The sequence below is a fragment of the Gobio gobio genome (assembly GCF_949357685.1).
Source record: "Gobio gobio genome assembly, chromosome: 17".
Taxonomy (NCBI): Eukaryota; Metazoa; Chordata; class Actinopteri; order Cypriniformes; family Gobionidae; genus Gobio; species Gobio gobio.
In genome coordinates, this window is record NC_137110.1 from 44,827,717 (window position 1) to 44,850,942 (window position 23,226).

Genomic DNA, 23,226 nt, shown 5'->3' on the forward strand with positions numbered 1-23,226 from the left:
TCTGTATTGCATTTCCATGTAATTTTTTTTTATGGGGTTTTTGATGTATCGCTATTTCTGTTTTAAAAGGCAGCAGGAGTGGATAAACCAGCAGAGGGAAGAGATTGAGAGGCAGCGGAAACTTCTAGCAAAGCGCAAACCTCCCAGCACACCCTCCTCCCAGAGCCCGACCCCCAATGAGTCCAAACAGAGAAAGACCAAAGCCGTCAATGGAGCTGACAATGACCCCTTCCTCAAACCCAGCCTGCCTACACTGTGAGATATTAACACACACAAGCACAAACATACTCGTTTCTTCCCTTCTAAACGGAGGCTTCCCGTTGACTTCTGATGTTATTCAAATGAGATAATTAGGATTGTTCTCGACCAGGGCTGCACAATTTATCATTTTAAGATCATTATACAAGCATGTATGATTTATAGAAGGCTGCAATTAAAAAAAAAAATGCAATGTCTTCAAAATGGCTCTGTTATTGAAATGCTTCTGTATTGAATATGCAGATTGACTGTGGCAGAGTATCATGAGCAGGAAGAAATCTTCAAACTGAGATTGGGTCATCTCAAAAAGGTTTGCCTTTTATAAACATAATACACACACACACACACACACACACTCACTCACTCTCATGAGCATCAGAAGAAGATGGTTAAAACGCAGTGAGATGTAGCGCTTGTGCTTCATGCAAATGCAGTCTTGTAGAAATGCTGTTTAACCTGTCTTTTTGTCCTTAAAGTGGCATCTGCCTTACATACACCAGTATGCTAGTATGTGCTTGTGTGTGTGTGTGTGTGTGCGCCGTGGGTGCGTGTCTGTGTAATTCGGCACAGAGTCGGTACTGAAATTTTAAAATGTGAAGCTTTGAGCGCTGTTGAGTGGAATCATAAACACCTCATTGTGCTCATCAAATATGTCTGTGATTGGCTACAATAATCAGCGCTTCAAAAACATGTTGTAAATACACATCAATGACGCTCTTCTCCAATCGTTTGAAAGCAGGCGTCTATCAGCAGACGCCTGATCTTTTGTGCTTTTAAATACTCCCGTGCGTTGATCATTGTAGCCAATCACAGACATATATGCAGATGAGCACGTGAACACGATGGGCAATCAGAGGTATTTACAATTCCACTCAACAGCGCTCAAAGCATCACATTTTTTAAATTTCACTACTGACTTAGTTCGTGTACAGTATACAGTTTGTACAGTATAAAAATCATTATGACAATGGAAAGTCCCCATAACACATGAGAACCCAACGTGTGTGTTCAGGAGGAGGCAGAGATCCAGGCGGAGCTGGAACGGTTGGAGCGCGTGAGGAATCTGCACATTCGAGAACTTAAAAGAATCAACAATGAAGACAGTTCTCAGTATGTCCCGCCCACTTATTATATATAATAATTTATGAAATCTATGGGGAATTGAAAGAAGGGCTGAACGATATGGACAATTTCATATCTCGATTTTCATGCCAGATATCTCGATATCGATACAATACGATATGACTGTGTTCGTTGAAAACCAGAATCTGAATTAAAATGTTTGATTTAAGCCTACATTTCAAAAATTTGTGTCAGAAAATGTATTGTTTTTAAGCCTTTCGCACGTACAATCACACAGGTGTAATCAGTCTAGGCTGGTCCCTGGAGCGTATGATCAAGTGCATCACATGATCAAATGTTGAATTTAGCCAGAGACAGGCGCGCTCAGAGCAGTCATATATCACAACTTTTCAGTGTTTTCAACCACATACTGTTTATTTTAGGTTTCAAACATATACATTCACATAAGTACTAAAAAAACAATACATTTAGAGTTTGTAAAATACACACTGATGTCTATGGAAGAGGTAATAATAATCCTTTCCATTATAATTCGACACGTTTTATTCATATCAGATACACATTGTGTAAGTAACTTCAATGTTTACTCTATTCTATTCCCAGTTCACCAGCCACTTACTTTTAAGTATTTCGGGAGAAGTGGATGAATTCACGTGTTGTAAACATAGAGGTTGTAAATCCAACAGATCCGATTCTCTGAACTGTGTCTGCGGCACAAACTAACACGGCGGCGCCCATCGCGCATACAGCTCAACTAACGCGACCGTTATAAAGGTGTTTAAACAACAATATACTTCCACTTGCATGTATATGACAATCGGAATATCAGATATTTCATGCCATAGCTAACACATTTGTGAATATTCTGAATAAAAAAAGGAAAAAAATGACACAAGCAGATCATCATTCATTCAGCGCTGTTGCTGCTGCGGTGTCACGTGACAAGCAATGACGCGTCACCATGGAAACGCTGCCCCCCCCTCTCACAATATAGTTCCTACGTCTCTGGTAGTGTGTGCGCGCTAGCTTTAGCGGTGCATTCAAGGGCACTCGTAAAACTGATGTTTGTTGTGACTGCCAGAGTTGTATGCAGGGCGAGCGTGGAGAGGGGAAATCTATATCGTCTATATCGTTGCTTTTTTCGATAGTAATATCTTGAAAGTTCATATCTAGATATAGATACGATAACGATATAACGTTCAGCCCTAATTGAAAGAGCAGAGAAAAACTGCAGAGTTTGCTTAAATATATGTAAATGGGGCGCTGCATCACAGCCACACTCTGCCGTGGTCAGTTTTTGCATGTATTCTTTCTATCGGCTCTACACAATAATCAGCGATCAACTTTTGAGAGTGTGCTGGATTAAAAAGTCTGGGTCAACGTTTTCATACACAGCTTCAGAATGCAGTTTAAAGACAGACTGCAGACATAGTCCTAAAAAACTATGGTTACCCTGGGAAATGTTTAAAATGGCATTCAGCGAAGAAAGTCATTGTAAAACATACCTTGACATTTTTTTTTATTTGCAACTATACTTTAGTGCCATTTTCCTCTTTTAGTTTTCTTTGCAACAATTGTTTGTTCCAACATGTGCTTCTGAAAAGAAATAATCACACTCTTAATCAATCAAAATATCTTTTAAGTTGTGAATATGCCTGGTGTGTTTGTAGGTTTAAAGACCATCCAACCCTTAATGAAAGGTATCTTCTGTTGCACTTGCTGGGAAGAGGAGGTTTCAGTGAAGTTTATAAGGTATTTCACTTTTTTATTAGTAGATGCACTCACACACTTCATGCAGTTTGGGTTTTTTTTTCTGGCTCAGTAAGTTTTTTTTTCTTTTCTTTTTATTTTTTTTTAGAAATTAATACTTTTATTCAGCAAGGATGCATTAAATTGATTGATTTATGTTTCAAAGAAATGCTGTTCTATTGAACTTTCTATTCATCAAAGAATCCTGTAAAAAAATGTATCAAGGTTTCCACAAAAATATGAAGCTGCACAACTGTTTTCAACATTGATAATAATCAGAAATGTTTCTTGAGCAGAAAATCAGCATATTAGAATTATTTCTGAAGGATAATCAATATTACTGCTTTTTAAAAATAAAAATAAATGTAGCCTTGGTGAGCATAAGAGACTTCTTTAACGAATAACAATGTGCACTAAAAATTGTGTAGTCAACAAACCATTTTCACAACCCGATTTACTTCTGTAATCTGACATATTTCATTGAGAAACCTGTAGAAAAAGACTTTGAACAAGTTTTAGAGCAAGTTATAGCATTAAACATGCAGACATTTTCCCCTTTATGATAGCATTCATATTATGTGAACTATTCTCCGTAATACCAGAAATGTGTTTTTAAGGGACAAACTGATAATTGAATACTGATAAAGTAAAACTACACGTGCTTAATGCAAACAGCAAATGCAATATTATATGAGAATATTATTTTATAAAAAAATATTTTTAGTCTATTTTAAAGTTAATATAAAACATATGGTTACAGCTGTGGCATGAAACACCCAATCACTAGAAAATATTCACAGGCAGCACAGAGCCCCCCTTGTTTAATACGTGTTGTGAAAATGTGGGTCTTTTTTGCTTTATTAACCCTGTTTTATGTTGTGTGAAGGCATTTGACCTGTTTGAGCAGCGATATGCTGCTGTGAAGATCCACCAGCTCAACAAGAACTGGAGAGAAGAGAAGAAAGAGAACTACCACAAGTATGTTGCCCACCTTTTTTTTCCCTTTCTCTCTCTTCCAAGTTTTTCACGCTCATTTGTTTTGTCCACTCCAGACATGCCTGTAGAGAATACAGAATCCACAAGCAACTGGACCATCCCAGAATAGTCAAACTTTACGACTACTTTTCTCTGGACACTGACACGTAAGCATTTTCCAAACAGTCTGTTTTGTGGATTTTCTGTTGTTGCAAATGTTGACTTGACGTGTTTTTGTTCTAGATTCTGCACTGTTCTCGAGTTCTGCGAGGGGAACGATCTTGATTTCTATCTGAAGCAACACAAACTGATGTCTGAGAAAGAGGCTCGCTCCATCGTCATGCAAATAGTCAACGCCCTCCGATACCTCAATGAGATCAAACCGCCCATCATCCACTACGACCTGAAACCAGGTGAATGCAACACGCATCGTATCGCAAAATGTACCTGTGCAGTCTGACTACGGAGTTGAGGCACGGACAACAGTGTTTTTGAATTGCGGGAGGAAAGGTACTGATGGTGTGTTCGCACTTGGCACGTTTGGTTCGATTAAAATGAGCCCTGGTCTGATTGCTCTATTAGTGTGTGAACGCTGCCATCTGAACCCTGGTGGTCACCAAACAAACTCTGGTGCGGTTCGAACAAAATATGAAAGCAACACGGACCAAAGACATGTTAACAAACCAAAAACAGGACATGATGTCACAAGATGCAACCCTAAAAAGAACAGAATTCTCAAGCATACCTGTTTTTCTCGTCGTAGTCGTGATGTTGCCCATCAAAGTTCAGTACAGGCGTCAGGGCCACATCTCCTCGCAGCAGATCTTCGCTTGTGTGTGTGATGGAGAGATTCCTGCCGCTGTTTTGACTCCTTTACACATTTTATAAGCTCTTCACGAGTTCTCAGCTGCTCTGAATACCATCATAAGTAGCTACGCACATTCAACAAGCGCATTTAGCCCAGCACACAGCATTGATTTGGTTCCGTCATAAAATATACGTAATAAAAGCAGACCAATCAGGTTTTGAACATATCCCTGTGCCTTTTAGGTTCGGTATCTTTGGGTTCAGTGTGAATGTGTGCGGGGAACGGGAGAAAAAATGACAAGATATAATTATCTAATAATAACCGCATGGACAAGTTTGGAAACTTTGGAACAAGACTGGGACTGAAAAATCTGCGTAGACCTCTTCCTGCAGGCTTTTGCGGGTAGAAATAAATGACATATTTTTGGCGGGAGTAGGATTGAAAAATCCATCCCGCACAGAGCTCTACTACAGAAAATGGCTGCATCCAAAAGCTGTAAAACGCTGCCTCCATAGGCATCATACAGTGGTACAAAGACAACAAAGCGCGTCCGAATCCACTAATCGTGTCACATCCTGTCTCCTGAGATCCCCTCATCTGATTGATTTTTGAAGGTAGCATAGATGTATCCTTCACTGCCTATGATGTCCGTTCTATCCCATGATCCTTGAGCTAAAAGATGGCACACGAAAGTTACATTTGGTGGTCAGTTTGTGTGTAAATGTACATTTTTGACCAACTTATTCCACTCCATTTCTAGTGAGAGAGTATTATTTTGGTAATTAAATATTTGCTTCGTTATCACCAAAGCTCTATTTAGTTGTACATCATTAAACTGTTACGCTGCCTCAGAAGTAGGGCTGGACAATTAATCGAAACCGACATTTAGAACCTCTAACCGACGTAATTTTCCCATGCCGGTAATTTCGGTTTTAGTCACGTGACTCCGCCCTGTCCGTCATCAAGTGCAGTTTGCAGGCACACGGAAAGATGCAGCCATGCAGGAGCAGTTATCTTTGTTTATAGATGCTCAGAATTACTTAGTATTTGCATGCTTTACACAGTTTATACACGCAAGTTAATCGCCGTTCTTATATGCGCTGATACTCACACACAGACGGCGCGTGCAAGACCCACAGCTAGATCACTTTCACTTGCGTCCTCATGAAGTTTGTCAATTAAATGCGTTTAAAGGCTTGCCAGTTTGAACATTAAAGCGATTGTACACTATTCAAGAACAACAATATGGAAAACTTCTCCGTTCAGTGCTCATGAGCTCAACTCGCGCGCCCTGAAGCCAGATCACTTTCACTTGCGTCCTCACAAAGCTTTGTCACTTGTATGCGTTTTAAGGCCTGGCAGTTTGAACATTGAAGCGATTTTAGACCATCAGATGTGTATTATGTTGAACTAATGCCTGATATATTGTTACACACGAACACTCATACAGTAGCTCGCACATCACGTGAAGATCGCGCGCAGAAACTCATTGTCAATTGCTGCCCTGCGATTTATCACCAAAGTAGCTTAGAAACTCAACCGTTATAGCATAGATTTTAATACCTTTTGAAGTAAATAACAAACCACAGATTCATAATTAATAGAGACTGTATGACTAATTCACACACACAATCTATCACTCTCTCATTAATGCATTCAAATAAATGTAATTTGTAAGCTCCACCCGCTAGCTCAATGACGACATCCAGCGGCTGGTTGAAGGAATTCTGCGTGTAAGCCTTTTCAGCCTTTCGGTGAAGTTCTCCTAATTTATTGATATCTCATTTTAAATCTGACTCCATTAATAATTTTATCTGACTCCAATTCTAAGTGACTCCATAAAGTGTGCTACATTTAGAGTTTATCAGCTGATTTTAGGATTAGTTGCGATTTAATTTAGATCGTTGATTTTCTTTGTATCTTCCTAGTTTTTATATTCGTTCATCGAGAGACCCTAAATCGCAGTGAGACAGACGCGTCCGGTTCGCGTGCTCACGGGCACAAAACGGTTACTTCTGTGATTAGTCAGAGGATGTAGGGTGAATATTTTACCTTTAAGTGGTTGCACATGCTCACTCAACAAAAAGTGTAATTTTAGTAATATCTACGGACTACAACTTGCTAACCCAGCGATAGTCAGAAATCGGAATATCGCGCACGCTGCGCTCCATGCTTCAGTCGTGGCGTCATCGGTTTGATCTATCATAACCCTAGATTTTGCGGTAATAAAGGACTCTACATCGATCCATACTAGAATTATGATTTCGGAACCATACAAGAGAAATCAAGGTTAACATTTATTTTGGCCAGACAGGAAAAGTAAATACGTAAACAAGAATCCATGGTACACAACTGATCAGCGTAAAAACATAAAACACAATTGCAAAGCAATATGAAAATAATTTAAAAGAGTCATAATGTCTGGCACATCTACATGCAGTTTGCACGGCACAGGGGGTCTGACTACAGAATATTCCCCCAGAGAGTTAGAACATCCAGCCTTAAATACTCCAACTAGAACAAAAGGGCTGTAAATATTTGCAACACCCCCACCTGGTTTTGGGGGAGTGGATCAGATATCTTTGAAGAGACTACTCAAAGGAGAACTGAATTCTCATTAGTTTTCCAATCTTTCTAATACTACCAGTGACTGCAGTGAAACTGAGACCATTTTACCATTCGCACTGAGACCTTTAAAAAGACATCAAACATGAAAAGGATAAAACAATAGATTTACAAAATACATCATCACTGATATATCTGCATTTGGTGACTTGAAACCAGGACAAGGAGAGGGCAAAATGGGGAGGGGGGAGGAATGTTTGTCAGGGTGTTGTCACAGTTTCTGTGAGATCTTTTCCTCAAGATTAGTGACTTTTATTGTTCAATTACTGAGGTGTGTATCTCAGCTTTTGTCTTTGCACCAAAACCGACTCTTACATAATGTATAGGCCTACTGTGCTAATTTATCTGTATCTGATGTACAACAAACAGAAATCTGCCCCATAGACAATAACTTACAGTATATTTACAGTAAAAACCTTATCAGTGAACTATGAGGGCAAAAAAAGGAAAGCAAAAAAAAAGAAGAGCAAAATAATCGTTCATTAATTGTAATCGAGGTAAAATGTTTAATTAATCGAGATTTATTTTTACAGTCCTACTAGAAAGTACTACTCATAAGTCTCTTTGAAATCAGTTTTGTGAGATATCTTCGTGCGCAAATGCCAAGTTATTGCCTGATAGGGCAGTGAGGCAACAATTCAGCTGCCTCAGCTTTTGGACACAGCCCATGTCCGCGTTCATTCACACACGAGAACTCTTCTCAGAGACTAGCGCAATTCTTGTATGATGTGAATGGTTAATTGGTGCAAAAATGCTTCTTGTAAGGATGATTGATTTTATTTGTGACGTAGACTGTATAGGAAGTGCTTTTTTTTTGCGTTGCTCAGGAAATATCCTGTTGGTGGATGGAACAGCATGTGGGGAGATAAAGATCACAGACTTTGGCCTGTCTAAAATCATGGATGACGACAGCTACGGAGTGGACGGGATGGACCTGACATCACAGGGAGCCGGAACCTACTGGTCAGTGTCCCCAGCTAAAAACAGCACTTTCTAGTGCATATTACTTCAGTGTTCACCCAAAACCTCAATCTCATGTCATTCCAAACACTGAATTGTGCAACAGAAAATGTAAACATTGGCTCTAAAGCTTCAAAAAGGACAAAATAGCAGCATACATTTGTGTGAGGAACAGACCAGCTGTTTTTCACTGAAAATAGTTTCCTCTGTCATAGCTCTTATATCAAATATGATGGCAGAGATCAGGCTGAATGACAGCAACATCATGCATCTGTTTTTGCATTTACATTTTATGTATTTGGCAGATGCTTTTAGGCAAGACTGCTTACATTTTATATAAGGTACACATTTTATCTGTTCATGCTTTTTCCTGGGGATTTCCATATGACACCAGAAGACTTGCAATATAGTGCATGTCATATGGACCATCTTGTTATAAAAAAAATTGTCATTGATAAACTTTAGATTCTTAAATTTTCTTTTTGTTTTTTTTTAGAAAAAACATGTTAAAATCTATGCATCAAATATGATCCATCAGGCTTTTGAGGAAGGTTTATTTGTTTATCCCTCAATCATCATTATATTGCATTGCATTATACATTTTGCTCCTTAAAACTAGTTATAACTGCAGAGCTTTGTTCATAAAACTAAGCATATAAATATCATCTTACTAAGACATCTTCGAATATATATATATATATATAGCATTGATATACACCAAATGGCATATTTTTGCTCAGTTTGAGTGTCTGAATAAAACGGACGTGTTTTTATTTTATTTTTTTCCATATTCTCACTATATGAGCCATAAAAGTCTGATGTATTTTTTTCACATTTGTAACCTGTGCTGGCAAAAGGAATGCGCACAGGATAATTTCGAGCTACAGGCAAAACAAAATTTTCGAATTTGAGGTTTTCACAAAAATGAGCTCATCAAGCCTTCGTTTAGCGATCCCAATGCTCCAAATAGCAATTAAACATCTAAAAGGATCTTCATTTGTACGTTTCGGAGAGGAGTACCTTTCCTTTGTCCGTGAAAAAGATCTCCCTCGCGCGCTGACTGACAGATCCGATGCGTGCGTACAAAGACGCCTCAGACAGCGTGTGATCCCGATATACACTGAATTACAGTACTTCAAAATATCTGTCTTGCCGAGTATTCACACAAACATGATCTGTTATGTCTAATGTGAACGTTTGGTTAACTTTTGGGGAAAAACATCTGATGTGTAACATTATTTTAGGTCCTTAGCAGTTTTTTTTTGCCCAGCCCTAGTAATATTTCTTATTTTGTTAAATATTTTAATTTAACAATAATAATAATCATAATTTTTAGAAGTAATTTTAATATATAAACTAAGGCTGTCAAAAGATTAATCGTGATTAATCGCATCCAAAATAAAAGTTTGTGTTTACATAATATGTGTGTACTCTTTTAATTTTTATATATAAATCCACACACATTCATGTATATATTTAAGAAATATTTGCATGTATATACTGTATATACATTTATATTTATATATATTATAGATTATATAAATGTTTTATATATAAAAAAAATTTTTTCTTAAATATATACATGCTTGTGTGTGTATTTATATATAAATAATAATTAACAGAGTACACACACATATATTATGTAAACACAAACTTTTATTTTGGATGCAATTAATCGCGATTAATCTTTTGACAGCCCTAATATAAACACAAAATGTTGCACACACTTTTCATTTGTAATAAAAAAAAAAAAAAATTCAGATTCAAATCGCAATTTTAACCAGAATAATCGCAATTAGATATATTCCCCAAATCGTGCAGCCCTAATATCTAGGCTGTCTGTTTCATTAATGTTAATCAAACAATTGTGGTGTCAAAAAAAGTAAGTTAGGTCATGGGAAAAGTTTTAGTCAGTAAAGTCAATTTTGTGCAAAATCGAGTTAACGTTTTCTGAAGGTTCCAGAACAAAATCACCACGAACCATACCTTAAAACTTTAACTTTTAACCTATCGACTTAAACCAATAGAGTGTATCTCAGTCATTTCATTTTTGTCCGTTTCAAACAAATCATACATCGTTTTAAAGGTTTTTTAAGAGAAGGAAAATAACAAGAACTTCGCTCATTGCGTATATAATCTTAGTTCAATAAACTGCTCCATTTGAAAAAAGTAGATTATTTTAAATGTCTAACAAAACCAAATGTTCTAATTTTGTTTAGGTATTTGCCACCAGAGTGTTTTGTTGTTGGTAAAGAGCCTCCAAAGATCTCTAATAAAGTAGATGTGTGGTCTGTGGGCGTCATCTTCTTCCAGTGCCTGTACGGGCGAAAGGTAAGGCTCCGTGCTGTCTGAGGCAGCCACACGGCTACTGATGTCAAATGCATTTTAGGATGAAGCTGCATTGAATCTTTTGTCATTCTGTAGCCGTTTGGCCATAATCAGTCCCAGCAAGACATCCTTCAAGAGAACACCATCCTGAAAGCCACCGAGGTGCAGTTTCCTGCCAAACCTGTGGCTAGCAACGAGGCCAAGGTCGGTATTGGGAGTTTGTATGGAAACGTTTGTTTGTGTGGAAACGTCAGTCTGAGTTCTTTCTTGTCCTCCGCAGGCGTTTATCCGCCGCTGTCTGGCTTACAGGAAGGAGGACCGCTTTGACGTCCACCAGCTGGGCAGTGACTCGTACCTCCTTCCTCACATGAGACGGTCCAATTCGTCGGGGAACTTGCAGGCCACGCCTGCAAGCCCTGCCTCTTCAGGAATAATCTCCTACTGATCTCATTGGCTGATCGATCACGATTGAAGGTTCTGATGGTGATTTCCCTCCCTTCACCACCTCGGGGTGGACAGGAAGGGGGAGGAGCTATGTATCAGCCGAAAGGCTGTAGGACACGCCCTAACCGGCCACAGTGACTGCCATTGATATTGGGGCAGGAATTGCCGATGTCATTTCCTGTGTGGATCCAGATGTCAGTCAGAGCTAGAACCATTTGAAAATGGATATTTGTTTTTTACCCAAGGCATTTTGTGGAGTAGATTTGGGAGGGTTACGCTAACGTTTTAGCTTCTTGTTGATATCCTCCCTGAGCTACGCCTCAGTAAAGGGGTGTTTTGTTTTGTGTAAGTGTGAAATTTAGAGGCAATTAATTGTAGTGTGATTGGAAATAGACGAACGAGTGTTTTAATGTGGCACAAAGGTGTCTGTAAGAATTTGTGCGTGTGCATCTGTGAATGGATGTTTTACGCCACAGCGTTCTATGTTGGCTGTTCATAACATGCATGCGTGTTGGCCACAGATTGCAAGATCTGTGTGTGTGTGTGTGTGTGTGTGTGTGCGTGCGTGCGTGTGTGTTTGACAAAATACTGTCTCCGTTTCACTTTAAAGTAACATGTATGAACATTGTCAGCTTATGTTTAAATGAGCGCAATATTTGCAAAATGTGGATGGATGAATCTCACAAAAAATGTCCAGGTCATATTTCACCCCCAAACCAACTGGAAAAATGAATTTATTAAAGCTGTTTCAGGGCAATTACAGATTTTGGCACAGGTTTACAAATACAGAGTTTTATTGTTATAAAGAATTTATAGAAGTATAAATAAAGGCGATATAACATACTACAATGATATATGCATACAATGTCTTATTCATACCTTTTAATTGGCATAATTTGTCGTCATGATGAAATTGGATTCTTTTAATTCTTTAGATTTTGGGGTGTAAAATGACCAGGACATGTTCTCGACCAGTTTCATGAGATTCACCTGGGCATCCTGCATGTAGGAGGAGACGCCGTCTCAGTAGACCTCCTATAGCGACTCTCAAACGACACACGTGTGTATTTTAATGAATCCAACCCTGAGCAGGTTTTCGTATGCTCTCATTTTGTTTGAAGCTTTTGTTGTCTGATGCAGCATCACCTCGCTGCTACTGATGTTGCTTTTAGTTCTATGATTTACTCAGATTAAGAATCAGACCAAATATAAATTAGATTTACCAGGAAACAGCATGAAAAAAAACTCATTTGTGGTTGTGAATGAGGTGTGTTGTGAGTCTGCGGGTCTGCCGTACGTACGTATGTTTGTGTGACAATTCACGGAGCAGACGGAAGGTGGGCCGGACCCCGCCCTTGATCGTTTAACCCCTTTATGCCCAGACCCAGTGCTGTCATGTTGCTTAGCAACCCTCGCTGATCCCGGAGCCTGAGTCAGGTCAGCATCTCTGAATGACGTGGACCGGACCGCGATCAAACTGTCAAAGCTTCCAGAATCTGTTTTCAGGGGGAGAATCTCACCTTTTGTTGTTTCCTCTCTAAATACTCTTTCAACCCCAGAAGCAGTTTTCAGCTCAACATACGGTGATCTGTCTCTAAAGTGCTGCTGCGATTGTAGAGAATGTAGCCAAAAGAGAAATAAACATTTTGAAAATATTTGGATACATGTGCTTTCTTTACTTTGGTGCGTTTGTGGTGACTGACTTTTTTAACTGGTTTTTTATTTGACATTTTCTTGTGAAATCAGAGCTATTGTTGTTGGTGCCAGCTTTGTTTGCTTTCAGGGCCCCTGCTGGACAGAATTAAAAGTTGGCCTACATTTCACAGACAAGTTGAGTGATCAGTCTGCAACTGACCAGTGAATTTACCAGCTGGGTGTAATTGCTGGAAGAAAAAAAAATATATATAAATAGCCACTTTCATTATATTCATATCACACACATTTTGTAACTTTAAGGATTAATCTATGTTTAGACTATCCAGTGTTATTTTACATTTGATTACTTTATTCAACGTCTCTACTCTACCTGTCTTTTATTAATGTTTTATATTTGTTAGGCTAGTAGTTTTAGCTGTGGTATCAAAATTGGACACAAGATTTGTCAATTTTCACTGGGATTTAAAATTTTGTTGTCATAACTGGAAAAAATATTTATGGCTGGACAATTTATATGTATATACACTGATCAGGCATAATATTATGACCACTGACAGGTGAAGTGAATAACACTGATTATCTCTTCATCACGGCACCTGTTAGTGAGTGGGATATTAGGCAGCAAGTGAACATTTTGTCCTCGAAGTTGATTTATTAGAAGCAGGAAAAATGGGCAAGCGTAAGGATTTGAGCGAGTTTGACAAGGGCCAAATTGTGATGACTAGACGTCTGGGTCAGAGCATCTCCAAAACTGCAACTCTTGTGGGGTGTTCCCGGTCCGCAGTGGTCTGTATCAAAAGTGGTCCAATGAAGGAACAGTGGTGAACCGGCGACAGGGTCATGGGCAGCCAATGCTCATTGATGCACGTGGGGAGCGAAGGCTGGCCCAATCAAACAGACAACTGTTGCTCAAATTGCTCAAGAAGTTAATGCAGGTTCTGATAGAAAGGTGTCCGAATACACAGTGTATCGCATATGGGGCTGCATAGCTGCAGACCAGTCAGGGTGCCCATGCTGACCCCTGTCCACCGCCGAAAGTGGGCACGTGAGCATCAGAACTGGACCTCCAGGAACGGTTTGAGGAGCACAATGAGTTTGAGGTGTTGACTTGGCCTCCAAAATTCCCAGATCTCAAACCAATCGAGCATTTGTGGGATGTGCTGAACAAACAAGTCCGATCCATGGAGGCCCCACCTCACAACTTACAGGACTTAAAGGATCTGCTGCTAACATCTTGGTGCCAGATATCACAGCACACCTTCAGGGATCTAGTGGAGTCCATGCCTCAACGGGTCAGTTCTGTTTTGGCTGCAAAAGGGGAACCAACACAATATTAGGTCATAATGTTGTGCCTGATCGGTGTGTATATGTATGTTTAAATAATGTACAGTATATGTTAATATATGCATTGGTGTCCTGATCATCTGACTATATTATCACATACACCATGCTCTCTAAATATGAGCATTAACTACTGAAAACCTTGTCGCTTAACCCCGTTAAAAATAAGGAATTGTAATGTCATATACATATATTTAACTGCACAATACAAACTATATTTATACATAACTATGTAATAGGTGTATAGTTAATTCATAAATCACTCATTTTGATTCAACAGACAGAGACAGTAATAGTGTAAAACTGGGTAGTTTATTGCTTGTGTATGTTTGAATTAGAGATTCCTTCACACTTCAAACTGCACAAGCGCATTCAGCCCTGCAGCACATCTGAATTGTGTTTCCGTTCATCCTGACGGCAGAGCTATCTTACAGAGCGTGTGTGAGCGAGAGTAACAGAGACCCAGAGCCCAGTCTGACCACGTATAAAGGGGTTGAGAAAATCAAAGCATTCGAAATGTGGTGCAAAGAAAGAAAAAAAGGCCAGACGTTACATTGTAAAATCACATAGCAATTGGTAATTACAGGGAATGCTATACTAACGTTTGATTACATGATATACAGAAAGAAAAAGCACGAGACAGCACAGATTCTGAGGAGAGTGTAAACCAGACATACAACAGTCACTTTTTTCCTAATGTATGTTTTAATATTAGATATCCGTCCACACGCTCATTACTCTCTGACCTCAGCCACTGGTGTCTCTCAACAGAACCGTGTTTATCTCTGTGTTTGCACACTGGAATCTTTTTGTACTGAATAAATACAATAGAGACATACAGAGGGACGCCCTCCGGCCACGGTCGGGTCGTTACGAGGACTCCGGGGCCGCCTGTGCATCCGTCGTCTGCTGTAAGAGGGTCTCAATGGCAACAGGAATCTCTGAGGGCATGTCTTTGACCACAGGGTTAAGCGTGGCATCCAGTATGAGCGCTGGAGTTTGCACGCTCGCTAACGAGATGGGCGGTACGAAGTCAGATGGTGCCAGGGAAGATGGCAGCGTGACCCCTGGCATGCTGGGAAGTGTGGAAGATAGAACTGTGTGCATGGGCAGAGGAGAGATGCCAGGCAGGTTCAGAGGAGGAAGAGGGGGCAAACCTACAGAGAGAGACAGCATTTGCATTAGTGTGATTTTAACAAAATCACAATCATTTCTATCACGATTAATGCTTTTCTGTCTCCAAATGTAAACCCCCCTAAAATGGAACACTTGTGTAATACCATTTAAGATATTTAAAGGGGTCCTATTATACTTTTTTTTTTTTTACATGTTCAACTTTCTTTAATGTGTAATGTTGCTGTTTGAGCATGAGGGTCTGCAAAGTTACAGTCACTCCAACCGGAGTTATTCTCTATATCAGTGCGCAATGTTTCTGAACTCCCTGAAATGCCTCCATTTGAAGTTGAGTGCTTTGCTTTCCATTTATTACTTAAAGCTCACTTCAAGTACTCCGATACCACAGTAAAAACTACTAGTAAAGTTAAAGCATTATTAAAGGCAAGTGAACGGTCAGTAAAAACAAATACACTAATTACAATCATAGATGAATACTATATAAAAAGTTACAAATAAAGTAAGGTCTAACTGTAGTATTCATTTCGGGTACAGAAATGCAATAAAATGTAAAATAACACTGTTCACAGTATACATTTAATATAGCTTAATCTTTGTTAAAGCTGTGTTTTGTTTGATTAACATCAATGACAGACAACAGCAGGTATTTATAGGCTGCTGTCACTTTAAGAGCTAATGCACGGATCCAATATGATACACATCCAATTTATTTCTCAACTCTCCACGTTCACTTTAGACACAACCGACTGTGTTTACATGTTAATACTTGCCGAGAAGGGTATTTTGACATAATTTTAGGAGTATGTGTCCATCCAAGTGCATGGAGACACGAAAGAGGAATCAATTCTGAAGTGTACTTCTGTGTGCGGCTGTGCGCACAGATAACAGCGTGTGAGTACCAAATTAAATTCTCTGCCTCTTCCAGCGCTGGAATGGTTAAAAATCTATTGAATGTGTAAACTAGCAAGACAAAAAAATCGTGCAAATAATAACCTTTCACTCTATGGCAGTTAAACTAACTATGCTGAACCTGGTCCGTACGGATCACGGATCAACTACGATCTGTTTAACCCCTACAAATATGTGAAACAAATTATCAGTTTTTCAAGCATGAAAATCTATTTTTGTAGTACAAAATCAAATGTAAGTAGGGTGGCCCTACGTCTGGATTTTAAGCCAGACACTCATTTGTCCTCCTTTTTGGAGTTGCGCTGAATCGGCCAAAAAATACCCCTCTATAGAATCTTTATGGGGACGCAGCAGCATAGCGTCTAATGCCGTAAGATCTCTGGTCGAACAAATGATTGGCTGAAAGCAGTGTCAAATAAATATCTGATATATCATTGGTAAACAAGCCTCCACGTCCACGTGCTGGCTACGTCATATCATAACGTTAACATGCCGAAGCGTCACACCTCATTTAATCCGAAATGGACAAAAGAGCACAAATTTATATCAAAAAGCAGGACAGACGCTTTTCATGGATTTTAAACAGTGTGTCGCTGTTGTTTTCTGGCACTGTGCCAGATTATTTGTTTATTTATGCATTTCTTTTATTTCCAGAAGTCCAGAAATGGTATATTTTCAGACACTGTGCAATTTGCAAGACGGGTTCCTCACAGTGGTCAGTTTTTGAAACCCACATCACAATATCTTGAATAAATACAAATACTGTGAACAAACACTTTTTTGCCTCTTCTGTTACACATAGGTCTACACCAATATATAGATCAAATTTGTTTGGCAATGAATAGAGTAGGCCATTTCAAAATCACTGTATCATGATACCATCGATATGATGGACAAAATTGTATTGTAGTTGCAAGTACACCAGAGTCCTATGTAGGGATGGGTCTCGATAACCGGTGATTCGATAAGAAACGTGTATTTCGATTCCGCTTATCGGTTACTGTGTGTGCATATTTTATTGTGATTTTTAACCGTTGCGCACACACAAAAAAGTGCACGCTGTTTTCTGTGCTACACACGCACGCACGCACACCTCATAGTGAATGAATAGTTGGTGATAATGAACTGAGTTCTCTTCCTCGTCTGTTTGCACAGCACGCGAATGGACAAATGCACACAAAAATGTCAAAATACTCTCGTAAACACAGTCGGTTATGTAGTTGACCTCAGTCTTTAATAATGAAATTTATATTAGGCTTTTTTTTTTTTTTTTGCTATGGTATTTTTAAACCATAGGCAAAAGTTGCTAGCCTGTTGATTTTTGTTCATGGTATTCAGCTACAATGAAATGTTTTTGCAAAAATAGCCTAATAATAAATGTGAATGATATCCAAGTTTTTTTTTTTACCCTATTGGAATCGAAATTAGGAATTGATAAGAATCACAATCGTTAAAATTCAAACGATACCCAACCTTAGTCCTATGGAATTATTCTTGCCTCACCAAATACAGCAAAGTGTCCTCCTTTTTGGTGTTATGGAAATGGCCACCCTAAATGTAAGACTTTGAAATGTGACTTTTTTTAAGGACCCTGTTTACATGTCAGTTTCTCCCTGCCTGCCTAAGTGGCCGGTTCTTGATCAGAATAAGCTGTAACATGGTATATAATGTATAATAATGTATACCTGCTGTATTATGAGGTAACCCAGTGATTCCAGCTAAAGACACAGCACTAAGGTCCGGTAATGGTACATTAAGGTTTGGGAGGTTAGGCAAGTTTGGCAGGGGAGGGAGACCAGACGGTAAGGACATCAAACCTGCAAGCACAAAATAAAAATCATTTATTCACATAACAGAGAATGCGAAAATAAACTTTTCTTCCAGCTTTCATTCATTTCACAGAAATAGAGAAATAGAATTCTCTACCTGGTACAGTTGTGGAGGGGTTGACAATGGGAAGGGAACCCAACCCTGGGGTCACATGAGTGGGCAGCAGAGGGACTGTAGGAACACCTGCAGAAAATGACAATATTTGAATTATATTTATATCATAAATTATGAGCAATGTAGAAAAAAATATGAAGTACAGAATAAACGTTGACATTTTACCTGTGTGGAGCTCGCTGGGCATTGAGGGCGGGGCAGAGCTGAGTGTCAGGCCGGACAGGCTGTTCTCAAGCCCTGTGGGAAGAGACTGCGACACAGGGGGCGGAGTCACTGCAGACAGCTGAACCTACCCAAAACATCATGGAAGTCAAATGGCTGACCAAATATATTCAAATACACCATGCAATACACATACACACCCTAACCTCTGTGAAGCCGTCTTTCAACGGGCTGGCGGGCTCACTGGGGGTGTGTCCGGGGAAGCTAATTTTCTTGCCCTCTTCAAAGGGCCGAGTAGGGATTCTGTGCAGGTAACCATAGCCGATACCGCAGCCAAGACTGAACAGAGAAAAATAATCATGTCAGACATGCACACAGAGACGGGAACCAGAAGAGCAAGATAGTTTTCACACACCTGCCCTCTCCACCCCAGGCACTGTTGGGCGTAATGACCACTTCTCTGCAGTTGTCCGTGTCTGTGTTGTAGACGTAGAGTTTAAGGCCTTTGCCCTCATGGGTTTCTATCAATGAGAATAAGTCCTCTGACTGGAGACAAAATGGACACAGCACACGGAATGAAAAAAAAAAAATTCACTTAAAAATGTATCTTGATTTTTTGTGTGATGTATTCTACAAACTCTGCTGATTTGTTACTAAAATAATGTAATCTGGCTAAAAGAAATAAGGAGCTGGTCTTTTTGCACAAAAGGCCTTGAGACAGTCTTGAACTGTTTCTAGTGTCTTGAATTTTTAGCATTATTTATAATAATAGTATGTATGTATGCTTGTATGTATGTCTATGTATTATATTAAGGTACAAATGAATGAATTGGCTTTTTTTTTAGATTTCATTTTGGTTTTGGTTTAAGTTTTAGTCATTTTGTTATGTTTGTGTAATTATTTCTTATATATTTTCATATATTTTTATTTAGCTTTCATTTATTTTTAGTTTTAGGAAGTTTAGTACCTAAATGTAGTTGCCAAAGCAACATTTATCGAAAACTTTTTACTAGTTTTATTTAACAATAACAACACTGGTCTTGAAAACATAAGAATGAAATGAAAATAACCCAATCAGTTTTGCACTGTCGTCATTTTACAAAAATAAAGTATGCTCATGAATTTATAGAGTTTATTATTGCTATTTAATTCACAGCTTCTTTAAAAAAAAAAAAAAAGGAATTTGTAAAGCGAACGAAACATTTAACTAAATATTTCTAGCAAATATAAAAATGCAAAATTGCATTAACAGATAATGAGCACAGCACTTTTTGGGTCATTTAAGCTCTTTTCTAGGCTGCCGGAAGAATCTGTAAGTGTTGCCACCAGCTATTGATAGCAAATAGGCTTGCTGCGATAGTTGGTTACCGATGTTCAGTCGCAAAACCAGTTACATCACTTGCCAATCGTGGCACTGCCCCCAACCGTCATTTAAAATATTTTATAGTAGTAAAAATCCTTTAGTACAGTTAGAGATCAGAATCTACAATTAAAAACTGAACATGAGCCGAATGAGAGTCGCAGCACAGACCAGCAGCAGGAGTCAGATTTCATATATCATGAGAGCGAGAAGCTGACTGACAGTCGACGGCGGAAGATTGGGTTTCAAAGCAAAATGTAAAAGCGCTTCTTTAAGGAAGTTTGTCATTGTACTGTTTTGTTGGTGTGTTTTTTATTAAGAATAATAATGAACCCACCATTCAAGCAATTACCATCCCCCCCAATAGTCGCTAATTCTTAAAAGAATGTGAAATGTGCACGGCCATTCATAATGGTGTGTCCATTGGCACGGAGCAGAGCGTGCGCTTTCAGTTCATTCCTATGGTAGCTCAACTTCCAAAGGAATTCACTGAAAACAATCATCTGCTCCGCACCAATATGATTGCCCATGCACATCGAATTAACAATTTAAAAGCAAGGTGCAAAAGAGGGTCCTCCAACGTCACCCCCCACCCATTGATACTGGTATTACCACACAACTGTTGTGAAAATTTCCACACTGCCACATCCCAACTAGAAAAGCATAATTTTAATGTATATTTTAGATGCAGAGAGTGATGTTAATTTATCCAAAATTTTAGTAGCCTAGAATTCTAGACGCACCCTAGCGGCAGCAAATCTAATTTTGCAGCCAGGGTAGTCTAGCAACTCTCCATAGACTTGCGAGCTGCAAAAACCAAACTCTGGTCAGGCCAATCACATCGTGTATACTGTAAAGTCGGTGGGCGGGCTTAACATAATGACGGCAGAGTTGCGGAGGTTCTGCGTGCTACTTGTAAACAAAGAAGCTGGCGAACAGGGGTCTTACGAAACGGCTTTGGCCGCGACTCTGGAAGACTTGGAGTTAAGCTTTTCTTTGAGAAAAGAACAAAGAATGGCACTGAAGTCATTCTTAAGAAAGGAAGATGTGTTCTGAGTTTTGCCGACCGGATACAGCGAAAGTTTAATCTATCAACTCCGCTTCAGCTTCTTCGTTGCTCTGGTTGGTTGTAGCGCTATCATATTGCGTGCAGAGGGAATTTGAAAGACAACCGTTTATCCCGCCCCTCCGATTGAGCCCTGACAATGGCGAGTTCCCAGACCAAACATCTTGATGTGGGTCTGGCTTGTCAGGCTTAAATTTTAGTTCATGTCTGAGATGTCTTTGCACAGTTATTACGACATCTGAAAAAAGTTTGTGATGTGAATGAGAGAAATGTACCTCGTTCATAACTGTGTCTGCTCCAATGATGTAGTCTGTGTGTGGTCTTAATCCGGCTAATGCTGCTGGGGAATTTGGTTCCACTTCCTACAAAACAAGGGAAGAAAGTAAGCCAAGGCTTACATTACATCTTACAACTCGATCGACCGGTCTGTTTTGCAAGAACACACCCTTTTCGAACACCATGCTCAATTGTGGCTAATTGATCAAAAGTTGTTGACCGATATGAGTTCAAAGCAAAAATCAAATGCTACCCCACCCTTACAAAATATGCAGTGTAAATAACTCATTTCAGCAGCTTTCTCTAATTACATTTCACCACTCTTTCATTTACTCACCAAAACATGCCAGACATTTTCATTGGCTCCCTCAAAGCTGCAAAAGCGGATGCTGACCCCCAGAAGACCCTGGCCACCCCACATGTTGCTAGGAGTAACAGTGGCTTCCCGCAGCTCGAGGGTTTTGCTGCTGTACACTAGCATCTTCACAGGTTTCTCAACGCTAGCCTTCAGTATGTCTTTCAGTGTGTCATTATCCTTGTTCTATAGAAAAAAACAAAACGAGACATTAAACAGCAACAAACATACTAGGTAGGACTGTGTAAATCCTACTAAAATAATATACCCCACTATATACCATATAAAATATATGTCAAACACGATAAATATACATTTTAAATTGTACAGTACAGGGGTGCATATATTAATGTTTTACAATGGCTTAAAATTTGGTTTGTCGATTCAGATTTTAGAGTCAGAACTGTCAGTTTTTCCTGTTACAAGTCTCATAATACTTACATAATACCAGCCAAGTATTTCATTCACTGAATTGTCCCAAAATTGTCATTATTACATGGTTATTATTCAATATATAAACCAATTTCCCATTTAAAGTACAAATCCTAGTTCATACAAGGCAAATCAAGCTTGTTTCTTTATCGGTTTCTCATGTTTATAACTCAAAAACACTGGATGAGATTCAATGAATAGTCAGTTTACTGATGAGATGATGGATGACCATGCACCATGTACAACAAACCTACCAGTCTGGTGTTGTTGATGGACACAATGAAGTCAAAGAAGGGTTCAAGACCTGCTCTGTGCCCGGGAGAATTCTCCTGCACCTGCACAATAGAGAAACGAGCCTGGTTATACAATAACATTCAAATATAACCATCAAATACATACCAAACATCTATACCTTCTAGAAAAAAACTCTAAACTGGTATATAAGATCAGGAAATAATGATCAGGAAAATGTAAAACTTAACCTCTTTCAGATTCTTGACTGAGATGTCAACCTCCAAAATAAGCATTGTATGCATCTATGCATGTACCCAATTATCAAAATGACATGCTGCTCTTACACAAGTTATGCTGGTTGCTAAGCAAATTGCTTTAGATAACGTTCATTTGAGTTATGACAGATGAAAACTGAACATTTTCACAGTGGAGCACAATGACATGTAGTAAGCTTCTTCAACAGCCCATCCAAAAATATATTACATGGCGCAGTAGGATAAATAAACACGTGCATTTTTAAAGGTTATCAGTCTTTGCATGTCAAATGCACAACATGCACCTCTTGACATTTAATAGCAGCGATTTTCATTTTGCCACATTAGCATTAAGCCACTGTTAGCAGGCCGCGCTGATGTCCCCGGCCTCGATTTGAACAACTCGCTGCCTGAGAGTCGCGATCTACCGCTTGAGTGAGACCGACAGAGCGGACGCGTCTGTAAAACACACTCACTCTGAGAACGTGATAGCCCTCCGAACCACCTCCTGGAATTTCCACGCTCTGTGATCCCCCCATGATCCCCGCTTCGTGTCACCTGCGAGAATTTTGTCCGTTTTATTTATTTTTTCTACCAGCTACCGGTTTTGTGGACAGACACGTCGGAGTCTCCCAGGGATGCGCGCGGCGACGGCGGTGAATGACGTGGCAGCGCAAGAAGGAGGGCTCGTGCTTATGTGGCGCACAGGTGAGAGACTGCAGCATACACATGGAGGTATTTTTCATATTATGAATCAGTGAAGCATGGTATATTTCTCATTTGTAAGTGTAAAGCAGGTAAACGGTGGGATATGCAAACCATGGCGCTACAATTCACGGGAGCGTTGTCGGATTCCTGAACGAATCGTTCGTT

The 23,226-nt window shown here is 39.3% G+C and overlaps 2 protein-coding genes across 5 annotated transcripts in view; one reads left to right on the plus strand and one right to left on the minus strand.

The window, feature by feature from the left end:
* tlk1b (tousled-like kinase 1b) overlaps positions 1–13,052 on the plus strand; it is a 32,193-nt gene extending 19,141 nt beyond the window's left edge. For 3 of the 4 annotated variants that reach the window (XM_079841788.1, XM_079841789.1, XM_079841790.1), the window contains exons 12-22: positions 70–255; positions 502–568; positions 1,271–1,368; positions 3,012–3,093; positions 3,977–4,068; positions 4,143–4,232; positions 4,309–4,478; positions 8,326–8,461; positions 10,678–10,789; positions 10,883–10,990; positions 11,067–12,891. In XM_079841788.1, the coding sequence (XP_079697914.1) occupies positions 70–255; positions 502–568; positions 1,271–1,368; positions 3,012–3,093; positions 3,977–4,068; positions 4,143–4,232; positions 4,309–4,478; positions 8,326–8,461; positions 10,678–10,789; positions 10,883–10,990; positions 11,067–11,231 (1,306 nt within the window). In that variant the 3' untranslated portion in view covers positions 11,232–12,891. Of the gene's footprint in view, positions 1–69; positions 256–501; positions 569–1,270; positions 1,369–3,011; positions 3,094–3,976; positions 4,069–4,142; positions 4,233–4,308; positions 4,479–8,325; positions 8,462–10,677; positions 10,790–10,882; positions 10,991–11,066 lie in introns of all 4 variants that reach the window. The other variant, XM_079841787.1, reaches the window with a different exon arrangement.
* A 1,469-nt stretch (positions 13,053–14,521) lies between these two features.
* On the minus strand, positions 14,522–23,071 carry gorasp2 (golgi reassembly stacking protein 2). The gene is made up of 10 exons (XM_079841791.1): positions 22,830–23,071; positions 22,120–22,200; positions 21,416–21,619; positions 21,078–21,164; positions 18,792–18,922; positions 18,583–18,715; positions 18,380–18,503; positions 18,197–18,283; positions 17,956–18,087; positions 14,522–15,384 (listed from the first exon to the last, which is right to left on the minus strand). Exons 1-10 carry the CDS (start codon positions 22,890–22,892, stop codon positions 15,098–15,100), a joined length of 1,329 nt encoding a protein of 442 aa, XP_079697917.1. The 5' UTR covers positions 22,893–23,071; the 3' UTR covers positions 14,522–15,097.
* Positions 23,072–23,226: the final 155 nt, after the last annotated feature.